The sequence below is a fragment of the Physcomitrium patens genome, chromosome 4 (genome assembly GCF_059467195.1).
Source record: "Physcomitrium patens ecotype Gransden chromosome 4, ASM5946719v1, whole genome shotgun sequence".
NCBI classification, from domain to species: domain Eukaryota; kingdom Viridiplantae; phylum Streptophyta; class Bryopsida; order Funariales; family Funariaceae; genus Physcomitrium; species Physcomitrium patens.
In genome coordinates this window covers 21211263-21226702 of record NC_143413.1, presented here as the reverse complement: position 1 = coordinate 21226702, position 15440 = coordinate 21211263, and the positions used below count along the sequence as shown (strand labels likewise).

The following is a 15440-nucleotide window of genomic DNA, read 5'->3' as shown; positions in this document are numbered from 1 at the left end:
TTAGTAGAAATCCACACTTAATTATTATATTCATATATTTAACAACCCATTTTGTATTGTAATCCACAACCCTATCCAATGTAATAGTTTTGATTTAAATCCAAAAAAATGAAATAAAACAAAAAAGAATAAATTATATTACACTCACAAATCATATGATCATATACTGGTGTACTAAATTTTATTGAAAATACTTCTTCAAATTTATCCATACTAATTTCCCACTCAATCGTTCAATTTTTGCTGTAACATATGCCACAAGAAGTGCTATACATCAATTCTTTTCAACATTGTGTTGATTTCTTAGACAGTACATTTCTTTACTTTGTTCTCCTTAATGGATCAATTTCGTTTTTTCGTAGCGACATCACGATGTTGCACAATCGTTAACGCTATAGTTGCAGGCATCACTGTCAAATTTACACACTTGCTTTGCCATACTCTAGAATAGTTAGTTTACAAGTTGAAATAGTTGCTGTCAATCCTTTTAAATAAACAGAGATAGGGTCAAGTGTTTAAATCCATATTCGAGGAGATTGAGAACGTGGATTCAGCATCATGGTTCAGACACAGTTAAATTGTAGCAATCTGATTGATTTTATCGTCATCTTAACTTCATTAGTGAAGTGGATCTTTCCCATTCACGAGTTACGCAACAAAATGATATATATTCACCCTCAAAAAAGTAGCTGCATCTTGTACTCTGAAAGGCAGCTATTGTACAGGATCAGTCAGCAGAGAGTAGGTAGGGAGAGTGAGAGAGCCGAGAATCGCTAGAATTCAAAGACTCTGCCGAGCACAAGAACACATTCTCTGTAGCTGTCTGTTGTCCTGAACAGATACATCGCTTGACCCACACCGACATCTCCGTGTTACCCACCGACGCTTTCAGAATATCCCTGCACAAAAACAAGCACATTTTCAGCACACGGAACACGATCGAGCCACCACCAATTCTCCACCCATGAGCAAAAATGGACTTCGGCACGCAAGTTTCAGGATCACTTACAAGGAAAATCGAAGGGTACAAGTATATCCGAGGTCTAGGTCTCCAGAAGACCCAAATCGGGAGGAGCGTCGCTCATGAATTGGTCGGTGGAATCCGAAAATGTGATCGTTCCTTGCAGTCTCCAGGTCAAGCTTCACGAATTACCTTCATAGTGTGGCAACAGCTAGAAACATAACGGCAGGGGCCGACTATGTACAGTACAGAGACCAAAAGTCGTATAAATTCCTACACTTAATGTTGCTCTGCTTACTAGTCTATAATCGTCTACTCTAATCAAAAGGGGAGAAATAACAAGAAGAAAAGTTGATCCCGGCTGTAGAAAAATCTACAATAGTGATTACCAGTGAACTCTCCTCCCACACGGCAATTGTAGAGAATTTGCTATTTGACTAAGGATTACTTTTTGTCCACTTACTTCAGCTTCGAGTCTAGAGTCTTAGAGATGGTCTTGTAAAAATGGATGTGAGGCTCGTGGTCCCGAATCTTTCGAGGTTTACGGACTTTGTATGTAGCGCTTGGAAGACTCTTCTCCGATAAGGCGCATTCCTGCAGCAGCTTCAAGCTTGCGTGGCTGCCGATAGTGAACTTCTGGTTGACACCGCTCGAGTCCAGAGAATGGAGAGGGGCAAGAGTCTTCTTACTGCTGGTTTTCTCTGCTGGCGTTGAATTCGCTCTCGTCATCTTGCTAAGCACAGGGACAGCTGAGAGTTTCGTCGTCGGAGCTGGCGATTGGGGTTTCGAAGGTGGCTTTGACAGGGGAGCAGATGATCTCCGGAGTTTGTTAAAGAGTTTTCCTAAGTCTCCCGTGAGACTATTGGATTCCATGATAGGCTTAAAATCCTGAGATGCAAAAAACAGTGTCTTCAAGATTTAGTTTACGAAAAGGACCTTGAAAGGTTCAATCAAGAGACATAATTCTCAACAATCAGGACAAGACGACTGTGCGGCATTCCTCGCAATGGACCCAGCACAACATCTCACATCAGTTATCACAGCGAACAGATTGTAAACACATTCAACGCAAGAAAAAACAAAGGATGAAAGTATGAATCCCGGATACACGAAGTTCACTCTACATGTTCTTCACATTGTCAGAAGACAGACCATCGAAATAAACGTAGAGACATCGAAAAACTTAGACTTAATCGTTGCGGGATGATTCAAAGGAGAGGAATCAGTCAGACGATCGAATACCTCGCCCCCTTTCTGTGAGTCGTGGACTTCGTGATTTCGGATGCCATTGCTTTTAGGCACAAAAGGTTTGGCAGTTGTGGAAGAGAATTTGTGAGTGTCTTCGGTCTTTTCCTGGGATGGAAACGCAAGGGGGCTAGAAATCATCTGAGAAATGCCATCAAACTCGCTCCCACCGCGGTACTGCTGAGAATCCCAGGACTGAGCTACCAATCCCCTGGAGCTCGATCGACCTTCTCTTGAAAGGCTGTTCTCGATTTCGGCGGACGTCATGGATGCTCTCTTTGCGATCTTAGCAACACCGCCTTGACCCTTCTTCACCTTGATGCCGTGAAGTGTGGGTTGAACGAATTTCTTGGGCATGGGCGGCGCAGACTTCCCAATCTTCGCAGAACTATCCCAACTGGGTCTCTTGGGAGGGCTTCTGCTGCGGACTTTTTGCGTCCGAAGTGGGGATTTACTGGTTTTTCGAGGTGGACTAGGCGAGTCGATCATTACCTCGTTAATAAAGGAGACACGCAGGGAACTGCCCCGGCTGGATCCCGTGGAACGACGCGACAGACTATTGTCTCGGTCGTCCAGGGTGATATCGTATCCGTTTCCGGCTGTCGGATTCGATGGTGCAATTCCATTCGCGAGGCTAATGTTATGCTGGTGGTGAGATGTTTTCGGACGATGTTCCGTTTCTGTGGCCACCGTTCCACCGTCGACAGGTTCAGCCTCGGGTTGATTCTTTACAACATCCTCAAGGCAGTCTTCATATGATCCATTCTCGCTGTCATCCTCATGCTGGTCTTCTTCAACATTTCTCTCGGGTACAGACAAGGGGACCTCATCTGTGGTATCTCTATGAGTGGGAGGGGACGAGCAGACATCGTCACTCGTCTCCACAGTAGGACTGTAACCGATGGGAAGTGTGCAGGTGCTGCCTTTCGACGGAAGGACATTGGAGGAAGTCCCGTTGTCCTTTACCGGTTTCCAAGCGCTGTAGGAAGTCCCATTCTCGTTGGCAGCAGCGACGGCGGTGGTACGCCTTGGGCTTGTCGTCTCTGCTGGCTGCCATTCTTTGAGAGAAATGCAATCGTTACCATCGTCGTCATCGTCATCGTCGTCAGCATTATCAGGCTGAGCAATCTTGAACAAGGTCTTACCGAACGGTAGAGGCTGCAGCGGCGTCAATAGCACGCTATTTCCTACCGCATTCCGCGTCGCTAAAAGCTCCGACTCTTTCTCCATATCTGTCGCAGAAGGAAGACCACCAACCTACGCTCTTAACATGAGTGACTTCTTCAGGCATGCAATCACCGTCGTTGGTGGAAAGATCTCGTAGTTGTTCCTTCGTCCAGTTGCCAATGGTCCCTCTTCAATCCAGACAACGTAATCTATGTTCCGATAAAGGCTCAAGGAGCCTGGACGAATTCGAAATAATTGACCAAAAAATCCTCCAGAATCTCAAACTGTCGTCTAAGTCTTGCCTTGGAATAAACCGTCGTTAGAAAAGTGATGCCGAGGACAAAGACAGGTGTGACACGAAAACTTCGCCTCCTCGAACCCGGATACCCAGTTATCGGCTCACTGTACCTGCGGATAGACGCAAGTAGCCACCGTCACCAACAAACTAGCAGAAGTCCTCCCTTCTGAGGTCAATATGAGATATACAACCTGATTACAGCCACGAACAATCAAAACTCTCGATGCGAATGCAGTGATTACGTATAATTTGGATCCAGAACGATAATTGTCGGAATTCAAAACCACGGACTATATCGAGAATCCTTAGATGAGATCAGCAGAACCTACGAGTACAGACATCCACGTCGTCACGCGAGGAAAGCAGGCGACTCATGACACTGTTTGACGTACGGAAGAGTGTAGTTTGGTTGAATTCTAATAAAACTGAAACTTTTAGTCAATTGTCAAGGTGGCCTTCTGAAGTTCTTCAAGAGCGAGGTTTGTATAGACGATAATTACACAGAAAGAATGAAAGGAGAATCTACTTCAGGGTTAGCATATATTTTTTAGATACCTTCTTCATATTACCAACCTAATTCCGCACGCACTAGATCTATTGTCATGAAACAAAAATCTAACTGTGAGAGTCTGTTGGACAACAGAAGCAAGGAGAAGTTGCCGTCATTTCTATTGAAAAGTTATATACTCGTTCATGTACATTTGAAGAACTCGAAGAAACACGACCACATTGATTCTCTTCAATGAGTGCATGAAGTTAAGAAATTCGTATTGAATCTATAACCCGGGTAGAGGCTCAACATGTTAAGTTTACGAAGCTTTCCGTAGAGAAGGGTACGGCATTTATATCCAAGTTACCACGGTGACACATGAAACCCCAATCATTCAAAAGACCCGTCTGATTCAACGTGGCCACTTATGATCTTCCACTAAGGACCACCAAGAAACTCCAAAAACGAACATACTCGGCCAGAAACGAAACTTCGATCAACCAACACCTGCACCTGATCTAGGAACTGCATACTCCTCAACCAGATGCCTGAGCCAATCGATCAGGATCAGACAACTAATAGTTCCAAACGCTCCTGGATTAAAATTCAAAAAAGAACGCACAATTCCTGCCTCCGCTTTTCGAACTGTTACAACACATAATCGACTCCTGCCTGTAACCGCAGGTTTCCAATGAGGCCGGCATTGCGCACTTACCCGAGAAGAAAAGATCAACGAATCACCTGCCTGACGCCGGCGCCCATTACATTACATGCCGGAGCCGCCAGATGCCAAACGCAAATACAAAAAACTTGGAATAGAGTTCAAAGACGTGATGTTCGTAAAGCAGCTGCTGGAAGGGTGCAGCAAGAGGATGAAGAACTCAAAGACGCCGGCAGAGACGAGTGGCGAGCGGCTTGAGAGAGAGAAGAGTAGAGAGAGGCAGGAAAGGGGAACAGAGGGGACGATCTATGCAGGCCAGCAGCTGTCACTCGCCCTACTCTACATGCTGAGCTTGCGGAGCAGCAGCCATTCAAGAGGCAGGAGCCATTCAAATCGCTTCTTATTTTAGCTTCGTCGAACTCTCTACACTCCCTTCTTCTTGCCAAGGCTGCCCAACGCGGGCAGGACACCTGCCCCCCCCATTCTCTCGATTACAATAATGCAGCCCCCTTCCACCAACCCTGCATAGGTTTCCGTAATTGTCCGTCAATTGTTCTCAGATTAAAGTTCATGATAAGCCTGCTCTCCGACCTGACCCGCCAAACCCCGGTTGGATCACCGGCATCGGCATTATCGTCAGATAAACCCTCTGGACTTTTTCGTTTCGTTTTTCTTTCCTTCCCTCCGATCCCAGTCGTATCTCAGTTTCAACAGAGCACTGCTGCATTGACGACTAGTCATCAGACCATGCCAACACGGAATGGAAGCAGAGATCCAACACCAGGAGCCATTCACAAGTTACCTGTGTAGGCTACCCGATATGGCGCGCATCAAAGGCTGACTCTACGAGAAAAAACCCAGAGACAAGCTTTCCCGTTGGATTCCATCACTACTAGATTGTGGGTGCTCTTCGGCGATGGGAACCACGTCCATCTACGCATAAATCTCACACCACGGTCTGATCTTAGTAGGGTTTAGGTTTCCGTAGACAAGCCAAACTCCAGTGGAAGTCAAACCTGCAGTGCACTACAACAGAGATGAAGATGGCGTAGTACCAAAGTGGGGAATTGGTATAATGGATGGTTTCTGTGGCTGGCGTCGGGACCAGCGGGGCCACGCATCGCCAGCTCGGAGCTGCTGCTTTATTGCTATTTGTGAGGTGAAGATGGCGACGAAACCCACAACGCGCGCGCGCAGTGGTCGCGGCGCTCGCAGCCCCAGCTTTCGTCACCCACACCCTCTCCGTGTCTGTGAAAGTGAGAAGCGTGTTTGAGAACCCCAGCTTTCTAATAGTAGCATGGTTGAGTTATTTTTATCATCCTGATCCAATGAAGATGATCCTCGAGCAAGTATTTTGACTTGCTACAACAAAGATTGCACAAGACACAATTGCGAAAAAACACTGCAACAGTTTGTCATTCAGATTTTGGAATCTCAACTACTACAAAGAGGTATGTATATAAAATTAGAGAAATAAGTGGGCTTGCTACTATTGAGTATGAAAAATTAGGATGTTTTGAATTGAGATCAGATTAAGGTATGATGAAGGTAAGATTGACGATGGCTTCAATCTTACCTTCATATATGCTAGCTAACGAGGTCATATCGAAACTTTCTAAGAATTATGTTTTATTTAAGGTTTAATATTGTAATTGTTATTATATTTTTTTTATTAGTCAAAATTAATCCATCTTAGTAACAAGCATGTTTTCCATTATTCTTGGAATCACCAAAGTACTATAGAAGTTAAAGATTAGTTTTCTTTAAATAGTAAATTTAAAAATATTTTTATTTTTTTTGTAACTTTTTTCCTAATTCTAATATTTTCTAAAAACACTATATGATTTTTTTCTTATTTCAAAATATTCCTTATAAATAGAATTATTATAAAAAATGTCAAATAAAAAATATTTTAAAAAGAAAGAAAGTTAATGCTAGTAGTGCTCCAACATTTTTTACTATTATATCCAATAATTTTAGTAATAAGTTTTAAAAAATTAAAGATATAAAGAACTTCTTTATCAAAAAAAATTACATAAAATAATAAGTATTTTTTTTAATATAAAGTATAATAAAGATAAAACAATACTTTTTAAAAATACACATAATAAAAAATATACGTTTGAATTTAACATCTAAATCTGTATTAAAGATGCAACTTATAAATAATATAAAGTTAAAATAACATTTGTTAAAAATATGCATAATAAAACTATACCATTTAAAATGCAAAGTATTTTTGTTAATTTTTTTGCATCTAATTATTTTGAAATATAAACGTTTCATTTATTTCAATTACACCTATTAAGAAATTTTATTTATAATTTTAAAAATTCAAATTCAAATTCATCATTTATTTTTATTATTTATTCTATTTTTAAAAATAATTAAAATATTTTTTATTAAAGATAAATTTTATAGTACAATTTTTAAAGAAAATAGTTAAAATTTGATCCAAAAAAGTTGATTAGATAAAATATTTTATTTGTTGGTTTTAAAAATAGATTTATAATTTTTATCTTAATTTTTTAATAAAATCAGTATTGATTATTGTTCATTTGAGATAATTATTATAAGAATTTTTTTAAATAATTCAATTTAAAAGTAAGATATAATGTTAAAAGATTCAATATCTATAAATGAAAATAAATTGAATTTAATAAAATCATTTCCATCACTTCTTTTATATCATTAAAGTTACAAATCTATAATTATTTAAATTTAAGCATTTACTCTCATATAAAATGTTATTAGTAAACTATCAATGCCAAACCAAATTGCTACAATGTTGAAAGAAATTTATTTTTTCCTCTTCAAATTCATAAAAAAATCCTCTTCAATTGTTACTATATACATACAATATTACTTCTTGTAAGTTATCTCCTAATATGTTATAATCTTTGATAAGTTTTGAAAAATTGAAAAATCGACTTGGTTACATTATGATTAAGTTATAATTCTTGTAAGTTATCAGTTATAGCTAAGGAAGAAAAAAAACAAAAGGCCATAACTTTGTAGAGGGTCTAAATAATAAAGAATCAAGCTTAGCCAAGAATATGCTCTATTAGAGGGCTTCTTTATGCAGCTTCTGGTGAATGTCATGAAGGATCATGTAGATAGCGTATTCACTCATATCTCTAATGTCCAACATAGAGATAACTACAAAAAGGCTTTGTAGCTTCTCTGTATACAAGAACAATGCTAGCCCACAATCTTCTTTGAACGTATTGTTAGCACTTTTACCTCCCTCTGCTTATTGATGACAAATAAGCTCAATAATTTTGTAATCATATAATTTGAAATGCACACTATTTTCTTTGATTGGATTGAGCAGGTTTTTAATTGACATTAGATTTTGTAATAGAAGATCTATCATGGACATATCTGTTTATTCCAATAATTATCTATATGATTAGCTGGACTAGGTGAAAGTAGGTTAATTTCATAATATCTTTTAGAAAAACTTCTCAGAAGCTTTATAGATGCTGCTTTGATTTTATACATGTTTATAGTGAATTGATAGATTAAAAACTTAATCAATAAGTTAGTCATGTGTGTTAGGGACATATTCCTTAGAACTTTCTAGAGAGAAGTTTCTAGAACCTTCTAGAAAACAAGCCTCTGGAACCTTCTAGAAGAGAAGCCTCTGGAACCTTTTAGAGAGAAGTTTCTAGAAGCTTCTAGAAAAGAAGTCTCTGGAACCTTTTAGAGAGAAGTTTCTAAAAGCTTCTAGAAAAGAAGTCTCTGGAACCTTCTAGAAGAGAAGTTTCTAGAAGCTTCTAGAAAGGAATCCCCTGGAACTTTCTAGAAGCGTCCTAGTTAATAGAAGTAGCTTGAGAAGTTTTTAGAATCTTCTAGAAAAGAAGCCTCTGGAACCTTCTAGAAGCTTCCTAGTTAATAGAAGTAGCTCGAGAAGCTTCCTAAGTAGGAATATATATAGGGATCGAGGCTGAAGAGTTCTTCAGTCTCGACAACACATCTCTTGGAGTTCTAGCTCACCTTTCTGGTATTGTTCTTGTACTCATCTGATTAATCTAGTTCTGCCACTTCTTCTTGAACTTCTTGTTAGATTTCAAGTCTGTATTTTGTGTCCGTGACAGTTTGTCGAGACTACACTAACTTGAGATATCAGAGCTAGTTCTTTCTTAGTAGAGTGTGGATTACCCCTCTACTTGAAGGTATACTAGCATTTTTTAGAGGTTGCGGATTACCCTCTTCTAAACTGCTACTTCTTCTGTTAGAAGATTGGAGTCTTATTCTTCTTGAAGAGAGTGGATTACCCCTCTTCTTGAAATTCTTAAGGCGTTTTATAGGTTGTGGATTACCCTCCTATAAACCAATATTGCCTCTTATAGGGTCATTTTTGTCCTTCTTTTAGAATGGCCGGAGGTCAAGACATTAGTATGACAGAAAGTTCGGAGTCTAAGTTAGATGCTATTATGAATGCCCTCGCTACGTTATCACAAAGAACTGCAGAGATTGAAGGAGTGGTGGCAAGGCTTCATAATGATGGAGTATCTGGGATAGCACAATCTAAACTACACCACCCCCAAATTTCGACACTTGGAGAAACAACTTTACCTCAGGTTCGACAAGAACCACTAGTTCTACAACATAAGGAGCCTCGAGTTAGCCTTCCAAATAAGTTTGATGGAACACGTTCCAAGTTTCGAGGATTCGTCAATCAAATCAGGTTGATAATAGTTTTACAGCTCGAACGATATCCAACGGAGGAGTCACGTGTTGGGCTTGTTGGAACCTTACTTACGGGACAAGCTCTATCATGGTTTGCTCCTTTGTTTGAGAAACGATCATCCATATTAAACAACTTCGAAACCTTTTTGGAAGCATTTGCGGAAGCATTTGGTGAACACGATAAGGTTCGATGGGCTACAACAAAGATCCGGTCGCTACGATAGGGGATGCGTTCTACATCAGTCTATGCTTCGAATTTCAGGCAATTAGTATGCGACATCAATTGGGATGAAGAAGCGTTGATGAGTCAATTCTATTGGGGTTTAAGAGATGATGTGAAGGATTTGCTGTTAACTCTTCCTGATCCACGAACGCTCAATGAAGCCATTAGCCAAGCTGTGAAGTGCGATAATCGCCTATTCCAACGTCGCCAAGACCAACGCTCAAGACAACATACAATTCGCCATGCTCCAACTATGTCGGCAAGCGGTGTGAATTTGCATTCAGAGGTGGAAGACATGCAAATTGATGCGGTACGTATCAAATCTCTTACTATAGAAGAAAAAAAGCGACGTATGGAGGAAAATTTATGCTTGTATTGCGGTGGAGAAGGCCACAAAGTCGGAAACTGCCACAAAAAGCAAAATCGAGGCATAGTCAAGACTAGGGGAGTATTTGTTCAGGAAAACGAGGATGCCTAGCCACAGTAGGAACCGTGCGGCTGGACAATGAAATATCCCAACAACAATCAAGTTCCTTTCTTTCTGCCCAACCTGCACTTTGTTTTACAATCCCTCTGTTTATCGGCCCTCAAAAACTGAGAACCTTAGCACTACTAGACTCAGGAGCATTTGCTTATTTTTTAGACGAAGAATTTGCAAAGCGTCATAAGATCCCTTTAGTACAAAAATCAAAACCTGTTCATGTTGAGGTCATAGATGGGCGACCTTTATTGTCTGGTAGCATCACCCATGAATCAAAATCTATAGAAGTAACATTTAAAGACCATAGTAGTCATATTATTTTTAATATTATTAGAACCCCATCAAATCCTATTATTCTTGGTCTTTCTTGGTTGGAAAAACATAATCCATTGATAGATTGGAGGTTGTGGAAGATGACTTTTTCCACAAAACCATCCAAGAAAAAACCTAGTAAAAAACCTCGAAAAAAGAAATCCTTATTCATTGGAGTAAGAGCGTTTATAAGATCATCTAAGGAAGGCACTCCATTTGTCATTTATGCGGCTCCAACTACCGAGGAGAAGATCTCAACAGCAAGTATACCGGAGCAATATAAAGATTTTGAAGTCGTGTTTCAAAAGAAGAACGCCGACATACTACCGGAACACCGACCATATGATTGTGCCATAGACTTGCAAGAAGGAGCACAACCACCTTTTGGCCCAATCTACAATCTATCGCAAATAGAGTTGGCAGAGTTACGAAAGTACATCGATGAGAATCTAGCCAAGAACTTCATTCATCATTCAAAATCATCAACTGGAGCATCCATCTTATTTGTGAAGAAGAAAGATGGATCATTACGGATGTGTGTGGACTATCGAGGCGTCAACAAGGTAACAAAGAAAAATCGTTACCCATTACCCTTGATTTCTAGTCTCTTAGAACAACTTGGACGTGCGAAGATCTTTACAAAAATTGATCTAAGGGGAGCTTATAATCTCGTACGAATCAAGGAAGGAGATGAGTGGAAGACAGCATTCCGTACAAGGTATGGTCATTTCGAATATAATGTCATGCCTTTTGGTCTTACCAATGCTCCAACGGTTTTCCAACATATGATGAATGACATCTTTCGAGAACACCTCGACGATTTTGTTGTCATCTACTTGGACGATATTCTAATATTCTCTAAAAACGAGGAAGAACATGAGGAGCATGTTCGTTTGGTCTTGGAGAAACTACGCAAGCGAGGACTATATGCCAAATTAGAAAAGTGTTTATTTCACCAAACGGAGATGGAATTTTTGGGGTTCATTGCGACTACAGAAGGTTTGAAGATGGACCCCAAGAAAGTAGAAGCAATCATGTCTTGGGAGGTTCCGAAGACGGTTAGAGACGTACAATGCTTTCTTGGTTTTGCTAACTTCTATCGAATCTTCATCAAGAATTATTCTCAAGTTGCTACTCCTCTCACTCGATTAACATGCAAAGATAAGTTGGAATGGGGACCTTTGGTGGAGAAGGCGTTTCAAGATTTGAAGACAGCATTTACTACAGCTCCAATTTTGGTACATTCAGACTTTACAAAGGCCTTCTATTTAGAAACTGATGCTTCAGATTTTACTTTGGGAGCTGTGCTTTCACAAATGAGTGAAGATAAGAAGCTCCATCCAGTTGCATTCTATTCTCGGAAGTTCTCTGCTGCTGAAATCAATTATGAGATCCACGATAAGGAACTTCTTGCTATAGTGGATTCTTTCGATGAATGGCGTCACTTTCTTGAAGGAGCTACACATCCAATAACCGTATATACGGATCACAAGAATTTGGAGTATTTCATGACGGCTCGAGTTTTAAATCGGCGTCAAGCTCGGTGGAATATGTCGCTATCTAGATTCGATTTTGTTATCACTTATCGACCTGAAAGGCAGCAAGGACTATCCGATGCTTTATCAAGGAGATCGTATCTTGCACCAAAGGCTGGAGAAGCAGCGTTTGATCAACAATGTACAACGTTATTGAAGCCAGAGAGATTTCAACTTTGTGCTACTATTGTATCATTTGATGCTGACTTCCTAAATCAGGTACGTGCTATGACCATTAAAGATTCAGTAGCCATTGATATCAAGCAACGTACCAATGACGACAAGTTCAAGGTGGAGCGAGATCTTTTATACTTTGAAGAGTGATTGTACATTCCAAAAGGACTAGCACGACTCCGAGTTCTTCAATCTCGCCATGATTTTCCAACTGCGGGACATTTTGGATTCAATAAGACCTTGGAGCTTATTTCCTGAGATTTTTGGTGGCCCCAAATGTGGAAGGATGTGAAAGATTTTGTCCTCTCTTGTGACATCTGTTCAAGATCTAAGAATCCTCAACATCGCCCTTATGGACTTCTACAGCCATTGCCAATTCCACGTCGACTATGGTCTTCAATTTCTATGGACTTCATCATGGACTTGCCATCATCAAACTCATTTGACAGCATCTTTGTCGTGGTAGATCGGCTTACGAAGATGGCACACTTTGTTTCTTGTAAGAAGACATCGTCCAGTGAAGTCACAGTAAGACTCTTTCTCGATAATGTATATCGATATCATGAACTACCAGATGATATCATATCAGATCGAGGTACCCAGTTCGTATCAAAGTTTTGGAGATCTCTCTTTGGGATATTGAAGGTGGATATCAAGCTTTCTTCAGCTTTTCATCCTCAAACTGATGGCCAAACGGAACGGGTGAACCAAGTCTTGGAGCAGTACTTACGATGCAGCATCAACTATCAACAAGACGATTGGACTGCATATCTACCGCTAGCCGAGTTTGCATATAACAACACCCTCCATGCATCGACTCAACAAACACCATTCTTTTCCAACTATGGGTATCATTCGAAGCTTGATTTATTGAGTCCATCAACAAATAACAATCCAGCAGCTGAAGGATTTGCGAAGCAACTATCAGAGCTTCAAACTATGTTGAAGCTTCAATTACAATCCGCTCAAGAATCCTATAAGACGTCTGCAGATAGATTTCGGAATCCAGCACCTACTTTCAAAGTTGGAGATAAAGCCTAGCTTCTTCGACAAAATATCAAGACCAAGCGACCATGTGATAAGTTGGACTATCGAAGATTGGGACCATTTATCATCCAGAAGCAAATTAATCCAGTGGCATACCGGCTGGAGTTACCGGCTTCTATGAAGGTACATCCAGTCTTTCATGTTTCTCTGTTGAAACCTTATCGAGAATCATCTTTTCCTAGAAGAGTGCAATGTCCGCCACCTAGTATTGAAATCGAGAACCACAAAGAATACAAGGTTGAAAAGGTATTGGATTCACAACAAAGGTGAGGAAAGTTAGAATATCTTGTTCATTGGTGCGGCTATGACATTAATGAGCGAACGTGGGAGCCATCTGAAAATCTTGCGAATGCGCCACAAAAGGTACAGGAGTTTCATCAATGACATCCCGATAAACCTAAATCAATTTGATGATAGCTTCTTTTTGAAGCTTGTTCTCCCAACAATATAAGAAAAGGGGAGAGCACCAGCAAAATTCATAATTGATGTAGTTATTTTCTCCAAGATAGATCGTAGTTTGGTCTTTTGATATGGATAGCCAAGAGATAGATACTATGCCAGTCAGAGTATCGCAACCGAGTAGCTCACAAAGGTGACCCCAAGATGAAGAACTACATGTACCACGACGACGACGGAGGATAACAAGTAACCGATCACTGGTGATCGTATTTGAGATCGAGCCTGCTTACGATGGTCAACCAGAAGGCATGTTTGCAGGACAATTTTACAATGAGGATACGGAAGTTCATGCTTGGTCAGAAGTCGAAGGCGTGGGCCAGTACCGTTGCCTTCAAGGGTCGATGAACCACTTGCCTCGTGAACAACAGTTGGAGTTCATAGCAGAAGTTATGCGACAGATCTTCATTTTCTTGCGTTGGTACTTATCAACAACATTGCTTCTCAGAGACCTCGAAGCTAAAGGAGGGGGTGATGTTAGGGACATATTCCTTAGAACTTTTTAGAGAGAAGTTTCTAGAACCTTCTAGAAAACAAGCCTCTGGAACCTTCTAGAAGAGAAGCCTCTGGAACCTTTTAGAGAGAAGTTTCTAGAAGCTTCTAGAAAAGAAGTCTCTGGAACCTTCTAGAAGAGAAGTTTCTAGAAGCTTCTAGAAAGGAATCCCCTGGAACTTTCTAGAAGCTTCCTAGTTAATAGAAGTAGCTTGAGAAGTTTCTAGAACCTTCTAGAAAAGAAGCCTCTGGAACCTTCTAGAAGCTTCCTAGTTAATAGAAGTAGCTCGAGAAGCTTCCTAAGTAGGAATATATATAGGGATCGAGGCTGAAGAGTTCTTCAGTCTTGACAACACATCTCTTGGAGTTCTAGCTCACCTTTCTGGTATTGTTCTTGTACTCATCTATTTAATCTAGTTCTGCCACTTCTTCTTGAACTTCTTGTTAGATTTCAAGTCTGTATTTTGTGTCCGTGACAATATGTCATATATGTTGATAGCTTGTGGAATAAGTTAACTATGTGGCTTATATATAGATAACTTGTCTTACAAGTTAAAACATGTGCTTAATAAAGAAAACATGTATTGGTGGTCCTATAGAATTTTTCCATATAGCTCCTAGTTAAAAAATATATATAGAGGCAAGATAAAAGCCTTCTTTATTCTTATCAATGCCTTTCTAATCTTCAATATTATTTCAAGACTTTTTAGTCTTCTTGTCTTTGGCAAGAGCCATTCTAATTTAATATATTACCATCTTTGAATGATTTCTTAGTTTAGTTTTTTTGAGTGATACAAGATTATATTGAGGATTTTTATCTTTGAAATTCATATCCTTGATAATTTGATAAGAGTGTTAAATTATTGATAATGTCTTGTTTTAGAAGTGAATGGATTATTTTACTTCTATTGTTGTATTTTGAAGGTTGTAGATTATCTATATTTAAAAAAATTGTTTAGTTTTTTGACATACATTTTTTATTTGAAAAAGTAGATTTCTCTTCTTTGTAGAAATTTCCATTTGATATTAGATATTGTAGATTATTTTTCTCTAATTTATCCTTTTGAATTTATTTGAGTTGTCTATAGAAGGAAAGATTATGGATGCTAATTTCAACAAAAGTGAGATTAAATTTCCAACTATTATAAATCTTTACAAGCTTGATAACACTTTAAGAGTAAAAATCTTATATATTTTTAATAT

The 15440-nt window shown here is 39.5% G+C and overlaps 1 protein-coding gene across 1 annotated transcript; it reads right to left on the bottom strand.

Moving 5' to 3' along the window:
• Positions 1–578: 578 nt before the first annotated feature.
• Positions 579–5153, bottom strand: LOC112281676 (uncharacterized). Its single transcript, XM_024518463.3, has 4 exons — positions 4877–5153; positions 2204–3781; positions 1010–1849; positions 579–899 (listed from the first exon to the last, which is right to left on the bottom strand). Exons 2-3 carry the CDS (start codon positions 3434–3436, stop codon positions 1421–1423), a joined length of 1662 nt encoding a protein of 553 aa, XP_024374231.1. The 5' UTR covers positions 3437–3781; positions 4877–5153; the 3' UTR covers positions 579–899; positions 1010–1420.
• Between the last annotated feature and the right edge of the window lie 10287 nt (positions 5154–15440).

Coding starts and splice junctions, on each gene's coding strand:
- LOC112281676 (XM_024518463.3), bottom strand. CDS start 3,436: ATGGAGAAAGAGTCGGAGCTTTTAGCGACGCGGAATGCGGTAGGAAAT. Junction 1,850..2,203: donor ACTCACAGAAAGGGGGCGAG/GTATTCGATCGT, acceptor TTTGCATCTCAG/GATTTTAAGCCTATCATGGA.